This window comes from Somniosus microcephalus, chromosome 25, assembly GCF_052327205.1.
Source record: "Somniosus microcephalus isolate GS21.2 chromosome 25, FLI_Smic_1.0, whole genome shotgun sequence".
NCBI classification, from domain to species: Eukaryota; Metazoa; Chordata; class Chondrichthyes; order Squaliformes; family Somniosidae; genus Somniosus; species Somniosus microcephalus.
In genome coordinates this window covers 31998013-32012217 of record NC_141011.1, presented here as the reverse complement: position 1 = coordinate 32012217, position 14205 = coordinate 31998013, and the positions used below count along the sequence as shown (strand labels likewise).

The 14205-nt window shown below is 49.4% G+C and overlaps 1 protein-coding gene across 1 annotated transcript in view; it reads left to right on the top strand.

Moving 5' to 3' along the window:
- Nucleotides 1-14205, top strand: part of pusl1 (pseudouridine synthase like 1) — a 90037-nt gene that overhangs the window by 28320 nt on the left and 47512 nt on the right. The window contains exon 4 of the mRNA XM_085967551.1: nt 6498-6647. Coding sequence (XP_085823677.1) covers nt 6498-6647 — 150 coding nt within the window. The remainder of the gene's footprint in view (nt 1-6497; nt 6648-14205) is intronic.

The following is a 14205-nucleotide window of genomic DNA, read 5'->3' as shown; positions in this document are numbered from 1 at the left end:
AAATGCGCTGGCAGAATGGGAGACAGCTGCCATGTGGGAGAGAAGAAAAAAAAAGGGGGGGAGGGCCAAAACAAAGGTGTGGATAAAAAATATAAGTAAAAATGTAATAGGGGCCAAGGTTATGATCTCAGCCTGTTCTTGCCCCACGGAACTTATCTCTTCCTATCTCGACTCTCTTCTCCCCTTGTCCAGTCTCTTCCCACCTACATCCGCGACTCTTCGGACGCCCTCCGCCACTTTAACAGTTTCCAGTTTCCTGGCCCCAACCACCTCCTTTTCACCATGGACGTACAATCCCTCTACACCTCCATCCCCCACCAGGATGGCCTGAGGGCGCTCCACTTCTTCCTTGAACAGAGGCCCGACCAGTCCCCATCCACCACCACCCTCCTCCGCCTGGCTGAACTTGTTCTCACATTGAACAACTTCTCCTTTGACTCCACTCATTTCCTCCAAATCAAAGGTGTTGCTATGGGTACCCGCATGGGTCCTAGCCATGCCTGCCTTTTCATGGGAGATGTGGAACACTCTTTATTCCAGTCCTACTCGGGTCCCCTCCCTCACCTCTTTTTCCGGTACATTGATGACTGTATCAGTGCCGTTTCCTGCTCTCGCCCTGAACTAGACAATTTCATTCACTTTGCCTCCAATTTACACCCTTCCCTCACCTTCACATGGTCCATCTCCGACTCTTCCCTTCCCTTCCTCGACTTCGCCGTCTCCATCTCTGGGGATAGGTTATTGACCAACATTCACTACAAGCCCACTGACTCCCACAGCTACCTGGACTACACTTCCTCTCACCCCACCTCCTGTAAGGACTCTATTCCATTCTCCCAGTTTCTCCGTCTCCGCCGCATCTGCTCTGACAATGCCACCTTCCACACCAGTGCTTCCGACATGTCTTCCTTTTTCCTCAACCGAGGATTCCCCTCTACCGTGGTTGACATGGCCCTCGACCGTGTCCGTTCTATCTCCCGCACTTCTGCCCTCACCCCTGCCCCTCCCTCCCGGAATCACAATAGGGTTCCCCTTGTCCTCACCTTTCACCCCACCGGGGGGGGGGGGGGGGCGGCGGAGGTCAGGCACAATCAGGGCTTGGAGAGAGAGAGAGAGAGAGGCCATTGGGCCTGGAGGGCGGAGGTTGGCAACCGGGAGGCCGAAGGCTTCCTAAGGGGTCCGGGGTGAGCCTTCCCCGACCCCCTCCTTTCTGTCCTGGGGGGAGGGCGGGGGCTAATACCGAAGCCTAAATGTGTGGTATATAATATGCTATTATTGCGCTTTTCCATCATCCAATCCCGTTATTCTCGCCATCTACCCACGAGGACAAAAGTCTACGTCCTTGAAAGCGCCTCAACCAACCCGAAAGGCTCTGATTATCAACATCTGTGTTTGTTGGAAAACAATGTCAACATTCTAATAACTGACAGCTGTGAAACAGGGACGCATCCCAGAACTAATCACAAAATACTGAATTCAATATTTGCAGAAATCACTTCTAAACTAGTGCCGGAACATCTGATGACACTCCTGTGAAGCACCTTGGGACATTTTACTACATTAAAGGCACAGGAACCCTCCCTGTGCTGTCAGGCCGAACCCCTCCCCCCTCCCCCTCCCCCATTGCATACACCAGTGAGCCAAACCTCACATCCCGCCCTACAGGTCTGCCAAAATCCCAGGTTCCATCTCTACAGCGTTGACCCAATGCTACCAAAGCCCAGACCTCCCCTCGGTGCATTCAAATACCATGCCCATCTCGATTACTGTTACAGGCCTGATACCAACCTCCAACACCTGGCTGGATAAATGGGAAGGGACAAACATTAACATATTGGTAAATGAATGTCACTCATTTACTGTCGTCATAGAATAACAGAGAGTGGTGAAATTTGATCCTCAAACTACTGGTTAAAAACTCCAGCATGCCATGTAACAAAAAACAGAACCTCAGTCATCATAAATCAGTGGCCCTGGTGTTCTCCCTTACACGGCATATCCCCAACTCGCCATGAACAATACCAAAAGTGATTCAGGTGAAACAGCGATTTACTTGTACTTCTTGCAATTTAATATACTGTATTCGCTGCTCACGATGCGGTCTCCTCTACATTGGGGAGACCAAACGCAGATTGGGCGACCGCTTTGCGGAACACCTCCGTTCAGTCCGTAAGGGTGACCCTGAGCTTCCGGTCGTCTGTCACTTTAATTCTCCGCTTCACTCCCACTCTGATCTCTCTGTCCTCGGCCTATTACATTGTTCCAATGAAGCTCAACGTAAGCTCGAGGAACAGCACCTCATCTTTCGATTAGGCACTTTACAGCCTTCTGGCTCAACATAGAGTTCAACAATTTCAGATAATAATCCCTGCCCCCATTTTTCATGCTGTATGATTTTGCCATTCCCATTTGCAACATTTTCACAGTATGTCCTTTCAATTTCTTCCTCCCCTCCCACCCCCCCACCCCTCCGTCTCTGCACCTGCTTAATATCTGTTACATTTCCAGCTTTTCTCAGTTCTGATGAAGGGTCCCAGACCTGAAACGTTAACTCTGTTTCTCTCTCCACGGATGCTGCCTGGCCTGCTGAGTATTTCCAGCATTTTCTGTTAATACCAAAAGAGATCTGCTCGCTTGAAATAAAAACAAAAGACATGGGAAAATGTACTGGCAGAGCTGATGAAGGCTCTTATCCAAAATATTAATCTATCTCTCGCTTTCAAATGCTGACCAACCTGCTGAACACTTCCAGCATTTCCTCTTTCTATTCCATTTGTGGCCGAGGATTTGTTCGCCCGGACTCCTGGTGAGGGTCTGTGGATCCCGCCAGTAAACCTCAAGTTGCACCAGATCCCGGCTGTTTCCGGGATTCTTCAAGCAGCCTTGTAATGGTTACAACCTCCACCCACACCTTGCAAGGCCAGTAGCGTCATGGGGTGGTTCTGGGGCCAGGTGTTCTCACTTCCCCAGCTCAGTTGGGACCCAGCATAAGACTGGCCAGTACACCGAGTGAAATGAGATGTACCATAAGAACATAACAAATAGGAGCAGGAGTCGGCCATTCTGCCCCTCGAGCCTGCTCCACCATTCAGTAAGATCATGGCTGATCTTCTACCTCAACTCCGCTTTCCTGCACTATCCCCATATCCCTTGATTCCCTTAATATCCAAAAATCTATCGATCTCTGTCTTGAATATACTGAACGACCGAGCCTCCACAGCCCTCTGGGGTAGAAAATTCCAAAGATTCACCACCCTCTCAGTGAAGAAATTTCTCCTCATCTCAGTCCTAAATGGCCGACCCCTTATTCTGAGACTGTGACCCCTGGTTCTCGACTCCCCAGCCAGGGGAAACATCCTCCCTGCATCTACCCTGTCAAGCCCTGTAAGAATTTTATATTGTGCCGGCCTCCAGGTGGGTGGAAGTGGGCTGAGGGGAGCTCCATGCAATATGGGTGGGGGTGGCCCCTGGGCAATCCCCTCCCCCGCCCCAAGGCGGCCAGGCGCTGGATTTTTCCAGCTGCGCGGCGCAGGTGGGCACTGGACCCATGCCCGCAGTGCTATGGGTGTTAGATCCGTGTATCTTGATGTCGTGTCCTTCAATAATTAGACAAGAGACTGCAGGGAACGATCAACAGGTGTTTACTGAATGAGGGTTACTCTAGAACTAATTGTACAGATCCCTACTCAGGGTTTATATACAGGTGTGGTCACTGCCGGTACTACAGTATACAGGAGCTGTAAAAAGTAGTTCTCCCCTTAAAGGTACATACATTACAGTGGGCATCCGCCTACTCCATGCCGATTAGGTGCTGTCCCACCAACCTCGCAAACTCTGGCGGGGTCAGTGCAGGAGGACACACTAGCAATGGAAGCGGAGTAACTGTGTCTTTTCGCCGCTATTACCTTGCTCTGGTGCCTGCCTAAGAGTAAAGTGGGATGGAAAACAGTGCACCCCAACAGCAGCCAAAATTCCAAGAGTAACAGAGAATACAAACTGACAGCAACATTGGCTTAGATTTTCCACCTGTAACACCAATGGTAACCCATTCATCTTATATGGCTTACCATCCCCCCCCTTTGATTTTATATAATCCATATTGTAAATGTACACTCACCTTACCCATATTAAACATTGTGATTGGAGGTACATTATTTAAAACTAGCCGTTAATCTGAATCTGCAAACTGCATATGATCAATTGCTCTGAACAATTATTGTGAGGTAAAATGTCCAGTCGAAACCAATGCTGAGGCCTTGAAGTAAAAGCTTTATTGAAGGTATGAAAGGATAATTCAGCGGGTAAATATAATCACGTTATTGCAAATTATGATTTTTTTTTTAATGTTGTTTGAAGCCTTATTTTAAACATTAGAAATTTCAATTGCTGAGAAAGAAAATGGTGGATGAATTCTTTTTTGAAAAACCATTTTCAGTAATTCAGTTGTTTCATTGACAGACTGTACAGCAGATTGTTGACATGCTGATATTGTGTTTTTCCATTGATATGTTCCTATTGGGGATTTTCTGTTATAAATGTTTACATACGTAGTTTCAATGTTAAACGGTGACATAAAAAGCGTGACTCTAAATTGTGACACAAGAAGTAAGGTTAGTGGACAGGAAGTGCATGGCATGGGCAAGATTTTTTAACAATAAAAGAAAGACTTGCATTTATATAGCGCCTTTCACGACCACCGGACATCTCAAAGCGCTTTACAGCCATTGAAATACTTTGAGTGTAGTCACTGTTGTAATGTGGGAAACGCTGCAGCCAATTTGTGAACAGCAAGCTCCCACAAACAGCAATGTGATAATGACCAGATCATCTGTTTTTGTTATGTTGGTTGAGGGATAAATATTGGCCAGGAGATATATTTGTATATAAACCATGTAACGTGCTCACAACTGTAAGGTGTTTGGTTTCCTCGTCCTTACAAGGGTTCTTTGACTCTGGGTTTTACAGGAACAAAATGGTAGACGACACAAAGGTTTAGGTTCAACCCAAAACTGTTAGTTTATTAAAATCAACAAAACACAGACAAAAACCTGTTGAGATTTGGCTGAAACTTACAATCACCCATCCAGCCGGTCGTTACCGTTGTGGATTGTAGGCGTGGATCGGAGATGACCTGTCCCCGTCCTCCATTATCTGACTGCAGCTGCCTACACAGCGCGAACCCCTTGTAGCGTCAACTGATATTTACAATCACCCGTCCGGCTGGTTGTGGCCGACGTCGATTGCAGGCTGGGAGTTGGAGATGACCGTCTTCCCTTCCTTCTTACACCTGGCAGTTGCTGTAGTCAGAGCTAGCTTCCGAGAGAGAGAGAGAGCTTCCCAGCGAGAGAGCTTCCGAGCGAAAGAGAGAGAGAGCTGTGTGTGGTCTCCACTAGTCCTATCACCATCTCGTCTCGTTTTGAATACCTCTTAATGTCTCTTCTCTTTTGTTCTCTCCCAGCCTGGCCTCTTCATCTATTTCATTCACTGTGCCTCTTTAGTCTTGATAAAGGGTTTTGACCCGAAACGTCGACTCTAATTTCTCTCCACGGATGTTGCCTGGCCTGCTGAGTTTTTCCAGCATTTTCTGTTGTTATTTCGGATTTCCAGCATCTGCAGTATTTTGCTATCAAGTTGTGTGTGGTTCCTTCTTATAGTTCTTTTAGTCACCTGGCCCCATGCCGGGCCTCCCCCAACCAGTTTCGGTTGTCGGTTTGCTGAACTGTCCGACATTCACAACTCATCAACCTGTAATTCAATCACCGGAGGTGTACAGAGTTGTGAGATCGAAGATAACTCCTTATCTCCTCTCCCGCTTTCTGTAACACATATTCAATGTGATTTCTATTACTGTTGATGGGCGGTTGGCTGATTGTCTGCTCGGGACTCGTGTATCTTCCATTCATGTCAGGAAGTCGATCGTGACCCCCATTGTTTCAGTTCTCAGAGCATTGTCCAGATGTTAATTTCTCCCATCGAAACCAATCATGATTCAAGGCCTCACAGTTCAATGTCAATGTCCTTTTCAGAGTTAATCATGAGTCAAAGCTTTCATTGTCCAGTATCAATGTGTTCTCCAAGAACTGCAGACTTTGATGACTGGCACCTTTTCTGTGCCTCGAAGTTTAACCGTTTCATGCCCTTACCAGTGGGCTAAACAGGCTTTCAGCATTTTACAGGTTTTTAAAAAAATCTACGCACCCTGTGTTATATAGAGAATAACAAACAACTTTTTTGTAACAGAGCAAAATTATAAAAAAAATAATTTCCTGCCGGGCTTATTTTGGCACTCGGTGGAAAATATTTCTAGGTCTATAAGATAAGCCTTGTTTAAACTATTACTGACAAGACAGATTTGCAATAATGAGTTTTAATCATAGCTTATACACTTTAATGTGAGTAATAATGAGCTAATCAGCAGACTTCCTGACTGTCCTGACATTGTGACTTATTCCCTGAATCTGATAAAGATCTTTTTTTTTATATACATTTTTTGGCAGTGTCTTAAAAGCCTTTCGAGTAGCTGACAACTTCCATGCTCGTTTCTGGGCCCTATCGCGAACGTATGTGTACCGGCTGGTGACCGGATGCTTTCACCATTCTCAGCTTCCAGTATTTGAAAGGAATCTCTGCTGGCCAGTGACTAATGGGTGAGTGGAAAGATCACTTTTTGTATTGTTACAATTCATTTTGGCTGCTCAAGGACACTGACCTCTCTGTACACTAAGAACATCCGAAAGGGTGGAATGGTAAAAGGGCACTCATCGATCCAGCTTCTTCCACGGATCATACACCGTCCAGTATAGGCGGGCAACCTTTCAAAACACAAGCCAGAATAAGAAGTTGGATGTTGACAAAGAGCCGCAGCTTTTGATTATGATATACTAATACGCTCATCGATATTCTCACTGTCATTGTTAAGATATCATGCAAGAAATTTTGAATCTTCGTCCATCAGTGTGACTTTTGATGAGCTTTGTTTCCAAATATTTAATGTAACTCTGGATTGTACTCTGTTTTCCCCCCCTCATTCTCTCGTTCTTCCTCTATCCCTGATTTATTACCCACTTTTAGTCACACTCTCCCATATTCCATTTCTTTCACAATCTCCTTCTCTCGTTACCCATAACATAGAAGATAGGAGCAGGAGTAGGCCATTCGGCCCTTCGAGCCTGCTCCGCCATTCAATGAGATCACGGCTGATCATCCAAATTCAGTACCCTGTCCCTGCCTTCTCCCCATATCCCTTGATCCCTTTAGCCTTAAGAAATATATCCAACTCTTTCTTGAATATATTTAATGAACTGGCCTCCACCGCCCTCTGTGGCAGAGAATTCCACAGGTTCACCACTCTCTGGGTGAAGAAATTCCTCCTCATTTCAGTCCTAAATGACTTACCCCTTATCCTTAGACTATGACCCCTGGTTCTGGACTCCCCGACCATCGGAAACATCCTTCCTGCATCTAGTCTGTCCAGGCCCGACAGAATTTTATAGGTGATATACCTATCAATTCCTCCAATAAAAGGCGAAGAGTTACGAAGGTGACTAAAGGTTTTTATTGACTAAATAACAGAGCCCACTCTCGTGGGTGATCCGATCCAAGCAGGAGGAATACCAGCCAGTCGCTCACCTTTATACCTGGCCTGGTGGGTGGAGCCAAGGCGGAGTCGGCAGTGGTCATCCCAGGTATAGCAGTGTGGCAAGAGGCGACCTCGTACCGTGATACAATAGTGGTCAGTGATACAGTTATAACGAACAGTGGTGAACAGTGCTAACTACTAACAGTGATACGATAGTGAACGTGGTTTACCACATTCACCCCTTGTTTAGAATTAAGTCCGGCGGGGTGAAGTGTACTACCAATTCTGGTAGGTCAGTCTGTCCGGAGGCTTCGTAAGCCTCTCCGATCGCCGCAGCGGTGGTGTTGCCTTATCCGGTGCTGGTGCCTTATCCGGTGTTGATGCTGGTGTTTGCGTGGTCGGCGAGGGCTCGTGGGGTTCCGGCATGCCGTCTACCTGGACTGAGGTTGGGGGGGGTGGTGGCGGTGTTTCCGGATCGGCTGAGGGTGCGAGGTCTCGTAGGGAGACAGTGTCCTCCCGCCCGTCTGGGTACGCCACGTAGGCGTACTGGGGGTTGGCGTGCAGGAGGTTCACCCTCTCGACCAGGGGGTCCGTTTTATGGGTCCTCACGTGTTTCCGCAGCCAGACCGGCCCCGGGGCGGTCAGCCAGGTTGGTAGAGTGGTTCCCGTAGTCGACTTCCTGGGGAAAACGAACATTCGTTCATGGGGGGTGGTGTTAGTGGCCGTGCAAAGTAATGACCGGATGGAGTGCAGCGCTGTCGGGAGGACTTCTTGCCAGCGGGAGGTTGGGAGGCCCTTAGACTTTAAGGCTAAGAGGACGGCCTTCCATACCGTCGCGTTCTCTCTTTCCACCTGACCGTTACCTCTGGGGTTGTAGCTGGTGGTCCTGCTTGCTGCAATACCTCTCTCTAGGAGGAATTGCCGGAGTTCCTCGCTCATGAAGGAGGAGCCCCGGTCGCTGTGTATATAGTTCGGGAACCCGAACAAGGCGAAGAGGGCATTCAGGCACTTAATGACCGTGCTACTGGTCATGTCGGGGCAGGGGAAGGCAAAGGGGAAACGGGAGTACTCATCAACGATGTTGAGGAAGTACACATTACGGTCAGAGGACGGGAGGGGCCCCTTAAAGTCGATGCTCAGGCGCTCGAAGGGGCGGGTGGCCTTGATCAGGCTTGCTCGGTCCGGCCTATAGAAGTGCGGTTTGCACTCCGCACAGGTCTGGCAGTTCCTGGTCATGGTCCTGACCTCCTCGATGGAGTAGGTCAGGTTGCGGGCCTTAATGAAATGGTAGAGTCTGGTGACTCCGGGGTGGCAGAGCTGGTCGTGGAGGGTCTGAAGCCTATCGATATGCGCGCTGGCGCATGTCATTCGTGAAAGGGCATCAGGGGATTCGTTCAGCTTGCCTGGCCGGTACAAGATCTCATAATCGTAGGTGGAGAGCTCGATTCTCCATCTCAAAATCTTGTCATTCTTGATTTTGCCCTTCAGCTTGTTATTAAACATGAAAGCCACCGAACGCTGGTCGGTGAGGAGGGTAAATCGTTTGCCTGCCAGGTAGTGCCTCCAGCGCCGTACTGCCTCCACGATCGCCTGGGCCTCTTTCTCGACCGACGAATGTCGGATCTCGGGGCCCTGTAGGGTCCTTGAGAAGAAGGCCACTGGCCTCCCCTCCTGGTTTAGGGTGGCGGCTAAGGCGAAGTCGGATGCGTCGCTCTCCACCTGAAAGGGGATGGACTCGTCCACTGCGTGCATCGTGGCCTTGGCTATGTCTCCCTTAATGAGGGAGAAGGCCGCGCACGCCTCCTCCGTGAGGGGGAAGGAAGTGGCTTTCAGGAGGGGTCTGGCTTTGTCCGCGTAATTGGGTACCCATTGGGCATAGTAGGCGAAAAGCCCCAGGGTTCTCCTAAGTGCTTTAGGGCAGTGGGGGAGGGGTAGCTCCATGAGGGGGCGCATTCTTTCTGGGTCGGGGCCGATGATTCCGTTCTCCACTACGCAGCCGAGGATGGCAAGGCGCGTGGTGTTAAACACGCATTTCTCCTTATTGTAGGTGAGGTTCAGCCGTTGGGCCGTACGGAGGAATTTCTCCAGATTCGCGTCATGTTCCTGCCGGTCGCGGCCGCAGATAGTGACGTTATCTAGGTAGGGGAATGTAGCCTGCAGTTCGTTCTGGTCAACCATCTGGTCCATCTCCCTTTGGAAGACCGAGACCCCATTAGTGACACCGAAGGGGACCCTAAGGAAGTGGTATAGGCGCCCATTCGCCTCGAAGCCGGTATACTGGCGGTCCTCAGGGTGGATAGGGAGTTGGTGGTAGGCCGACTTCAGGTCGATGGTCGAGAATACTTTATACTGTGCAATCTGATTGACCATGTCAGATATGCGGGGGAGGGGGTATGCGTCCAGCTGGGTATATCTGTTTATGGTCTGGCTGTAGTCGATGACCAGGCGGTTTTTATCGCCGGTCTTTACGACTACGACCTGGGCACGCCAGGGGCTGCTGCTCCCCTCGATAATGCCCTCTTTCAGGAGGCGCCGCACCTCAGAGCTAATGAAGGCTCTGTCCCCGGCGCTATACCGCCTGCTTTTGGTAGCGACGGGTTTGCAGTCAGGGGTAAGGTTAGCAAACAGAGAGGGTGGCGGGACCTTGAGGGTGGAGAGGCTGCAGGTGTTACGCGGTGGGCGGTTTAACGTTTGCTGGTTGTTGACTGTGAGTGGGGGGAGGGGTCCACCGTATGCTAGGGTTACGCTTTGGAGGTGGGATTGGAAGTCCAGCCCTAGTAGGACGGCAGCGCAGAGATGGGGGAGGACGAGGAGTTTAAAGTTTTTATACTCCGTGCCCTTAACCGACAGGGTCACGACACAGTAGCCGCTGATGTCCGTGGCGTGGGACCTCGATGCCATCGAGATTCGGCGGCACGTTGGTAGGACAGAGAGGGAGTAGTGGCTCACCGTGTCTGGGTGGATGAAGCTCTCCGTGCTTCCGCTGTCGAACAGGCAGGTCGTGGCGTGGCCGTTCACTTTGATGTCCATCATTGACTTGGACAGATGGTGCGGGCGGGCTTGGTCCAGGGTGACGGAAGCTAGTGTGTAGCTGAGCGAGTCGTTGTCATCTGCGGGCGAGGCGGTCGGGCGTGGTGAGTAAAATGGCGTCTCCCACGAGGTAGGGCCCCATGAGGCACTATTGGGGTCGGTTGCCTTAATCAAAGATGGCCGCCCCCATGACTCATGTGTGGGGATGCTGGCCTCAGTTGCCCTAAACAAAGATGGCCGCCCCCATGACTCATGTGTGGGGATGCTGGCCTCAGTTGCCCTAAACGAAGATGGCCGCCCCCATAGTTCGCATGCGGCACTGCTGGCCTCTGAGGATCCGCTCCTGCAGGCCTTGGAGAAGTGGCCTTTCTTCAGGCAGGTTTTACATATGGAGTTCTTGGCTGGGCAGCGCGACCTCGGGTGCTTCTCCTGGCCACAAAAAAAAACAGCCGGCGGCCCGATCGCGGATGCCCGATGTCGGGGCCGGTGCCGGGGGTGGCGGGGCCGGTCGGGTCCGGGACGCCGACGCAGAGGTAGGTCCCGGGGGCGGCGCTGGGAAGGGTGCTGTGGTAGGGGTCGGGCCCGAGTCCCAGGGTCGCGAGCAGTACCTGGTGAATGCTTCCTGATCTTGGTGGGCCACTTCCAGGGAGATAGCGAGGGCTTCAGCTTTTTCCATGCTGAGGTCTTTAGCTTCCAGCAGTCTTTGCCGTGAGTACTCGGACCGTAGGCCTTTCAGGAATGCGTCGCGGATATTATCTTCAGTATTTTCGGCTGCCGACACCGATTTAAACTCACAGTTCCTGGCGAGTGCATATAGCGCCTGTGAGAATTCGGCTACTGATTCTCCTGGCTGTTGCGGCCGTGATCTTAGGAGGTGCCTAGCGTACATGTAGTTTACCGGGGTCCGGTACTTCTGTTTCAGCAGGTTGATGGCGGTCTCGTAGGTAGTCATGTCCTCGATGAGAGTGTATACTCTCGGGCTCAGTTGTGCCTGCAGGACACTTAGTTTGGATGCCTGAGGGACGCTGGATTCTCTCAGGTATGATTCGAAGCAGACCAGCCAGTGTTTAAAGTCTGCGGCTGAGTTTGCTGCTCGTGGGTTCAGGTCCAGGTACGGCGGTCTGAGGGCTCGCAGCCAAGCTGGCTGGTGTGGCTGTGCTCCTGGGAGCTGCGCTGGTGGCTCCTCCGCCGGTTGTGACTCGTTGTCGGACATCATTAAATTTAGTCAATAAAATTGATATACCTATCAATTCCTCCAATAAAAGGCGAAGAGTTACGAAGGTGACTAAAGGTTTTTATTGACTAAATAACAGAGCCCACTCTCGTGGGTGATCCGATCCAAGCAGGAGGAATACCAGCCAGTCGCTCACCTTTATACCTGGCCTGGTGGGTGGAGCCAAGGCGGAGTCGGCAGTGGTCATCCCAGGTATAGCAGTGTGGCAAGAGGCGACCTCGTACCGTGATACAATAGTGGTCAGTGATACAGTTATAACGAACAGTGGTGAACAGTGCTAACTACTAACAGTGATACGATAGTGAACGTGGTTTACCACAATAGGTTTCTTTATCTCTTTCTTATTCCATTTCTCCCTACCAGTCCCATTGCCCACTTCCCTTGCAGTAGCTCACATTTACTATTTTTCATTCCATCTCTCCTTTTCTCTTCCCCCTTTCATTCATTTTCTCCCATTTTTCTCTCCTCTTGGCTCCTCATTCCTTCTTTCCTCCTCACTCATTCCTCCTCTCTGATTCTGCTTCTCCATCTCTCATTTCCCTTCCATCATTCCTTCGCTTCAACCCCCTGTCTGCTTCCTCTTCTCTTTGATTCCGTCTCCATTTCTCTCTCTCATGCCCCCTCTTCATCATTTCCTCTCTCCATCCCCAACTGTCCGATTTTGTTGCTCCATTCTCCTCTCTTTCATTCCTCCTTTCCATCGTTCCTTCTCTCTCTCTCTCTCTCACACACAGTTACCTGCAGCGTCTCTTTGCCTCATAAACCCGAGTAGGCCTCCACTCCAGGAAACACCATCTGGTATCTCTGCTCTAGAGGTCGGTAGCACTGAAGGATTGTGTCTTGTAGCACTTCCCATTTACTCCTTTCTGGGCTCAGGGTGATTGATGTTGGCTTTTTCGTGGCTTTTCCAGCACTACCAGAGAATTATGTATTTGAACCCCTGAGTCTCTTTGTGCATCCATTTTGTCTGCCCATTCCACTTACCTCTGTATATCTTCCTAAAGTCTTTTACAGTCCTCCTCGCTGTTCAAGAGGAGATAAAACAGGTCCCAGATAACTATAGAGCAGTCAGCCTAACATCATTTAGGCTGGGCAAGCTTCTGCAGGCCATAATACGGCATAAAATGAATACTCATTTAGAAACATATTAAGGTCAGCCAGTACATATTCTTAAAACGCAAGTTGTGACCGGCACATTTAATCGAGTTGTTTTGAGGAAATACTAGAGCGTATTGATAAAGGAAATGCAGTGGATGATGTGTATATAGGTTTTCAAAAGGTGTTCGCTTAAGGTGCCCAGTAGGTGGCTTGTTGTTAAAAGGAAGTCACGCAGTGTTAAAAGGTGTGTTGCAGCATGTCCAGCAAGGTGGCTAAAGGACAGTAAAACCGAGAGTAATGGCTGCCGGGTGTGTTTTGGACTGGTGGATGTAACAGTGGTGCGGCCGAGGGGTCATTGTTGGCGCCATTGCTCTTCTCAATATACATAAATGCTCTTCTCGGGGGTATTGGGACACAGTATCTAAACTTACAGATGATACAGAAATAGGGGGGCATGGTTAACTGACGAGGACTGTAGGTTTACTTCAGGAGGGCATAGATTGGTAGTTTGGGCAGGTAGACGTTAGATGAAATTTAATTTGGAAAAATGCAAGGTGATTCATTTTAGGAGGAAGAATAAGGAAAGAAAATACACATTAAATGCAAAAACTTTAAAAGGAATAAGGAGACTTATGGAGGTTCAGATACATAAATCTTTAAGTTGATAAAGCTGTAAAAAAAAACACATGGGAGCCTAGGCTTTATAAAAAGGATACAGGCTAAAGCAAAAAAGGGTAATGCTAAATCTGTACAAATCACTGGTTAGGCCACAGTTGCTCCTTGTCTGTGGGAAACAATTGGTTTCACCCATCGAGAACATTGGGAATTCCACCTCTGAATGACATTCGATAAAACAAGTTTCCTTTTCCGATCAGCCCCCGTCCAACATGAGAAATGAATATGCTCCAATTTTCAGTCTTGAGGAACTGTTCTCTCCACGGATGCTGAGTGACTCGCTGCGAGGTTGCAGCGTTTTCTGTTTTTGTTTCAGAATTGCAGCACCTGCACTCCCGTGCTTTGTACTTGCCAATGTCTGGGTTTATTCTTGTCACCCCCTTCAGCTAAGTGGACTTGGAATGAAACAGTCCTGATTGCAGGCGGCACATGTTGTATTTCTGATCAGAAGCCAGGCACTTCCCCGCAGAAACCTGTGGGTTTATAGAAATATTTTATAAGTTAGTTCAAACAGTTCGTGCCGATGAGACTATCAGAGAGCTGACTGGGCCAGACAGTACGAAGGGGGCTGAATTAACAGCGTTCATGC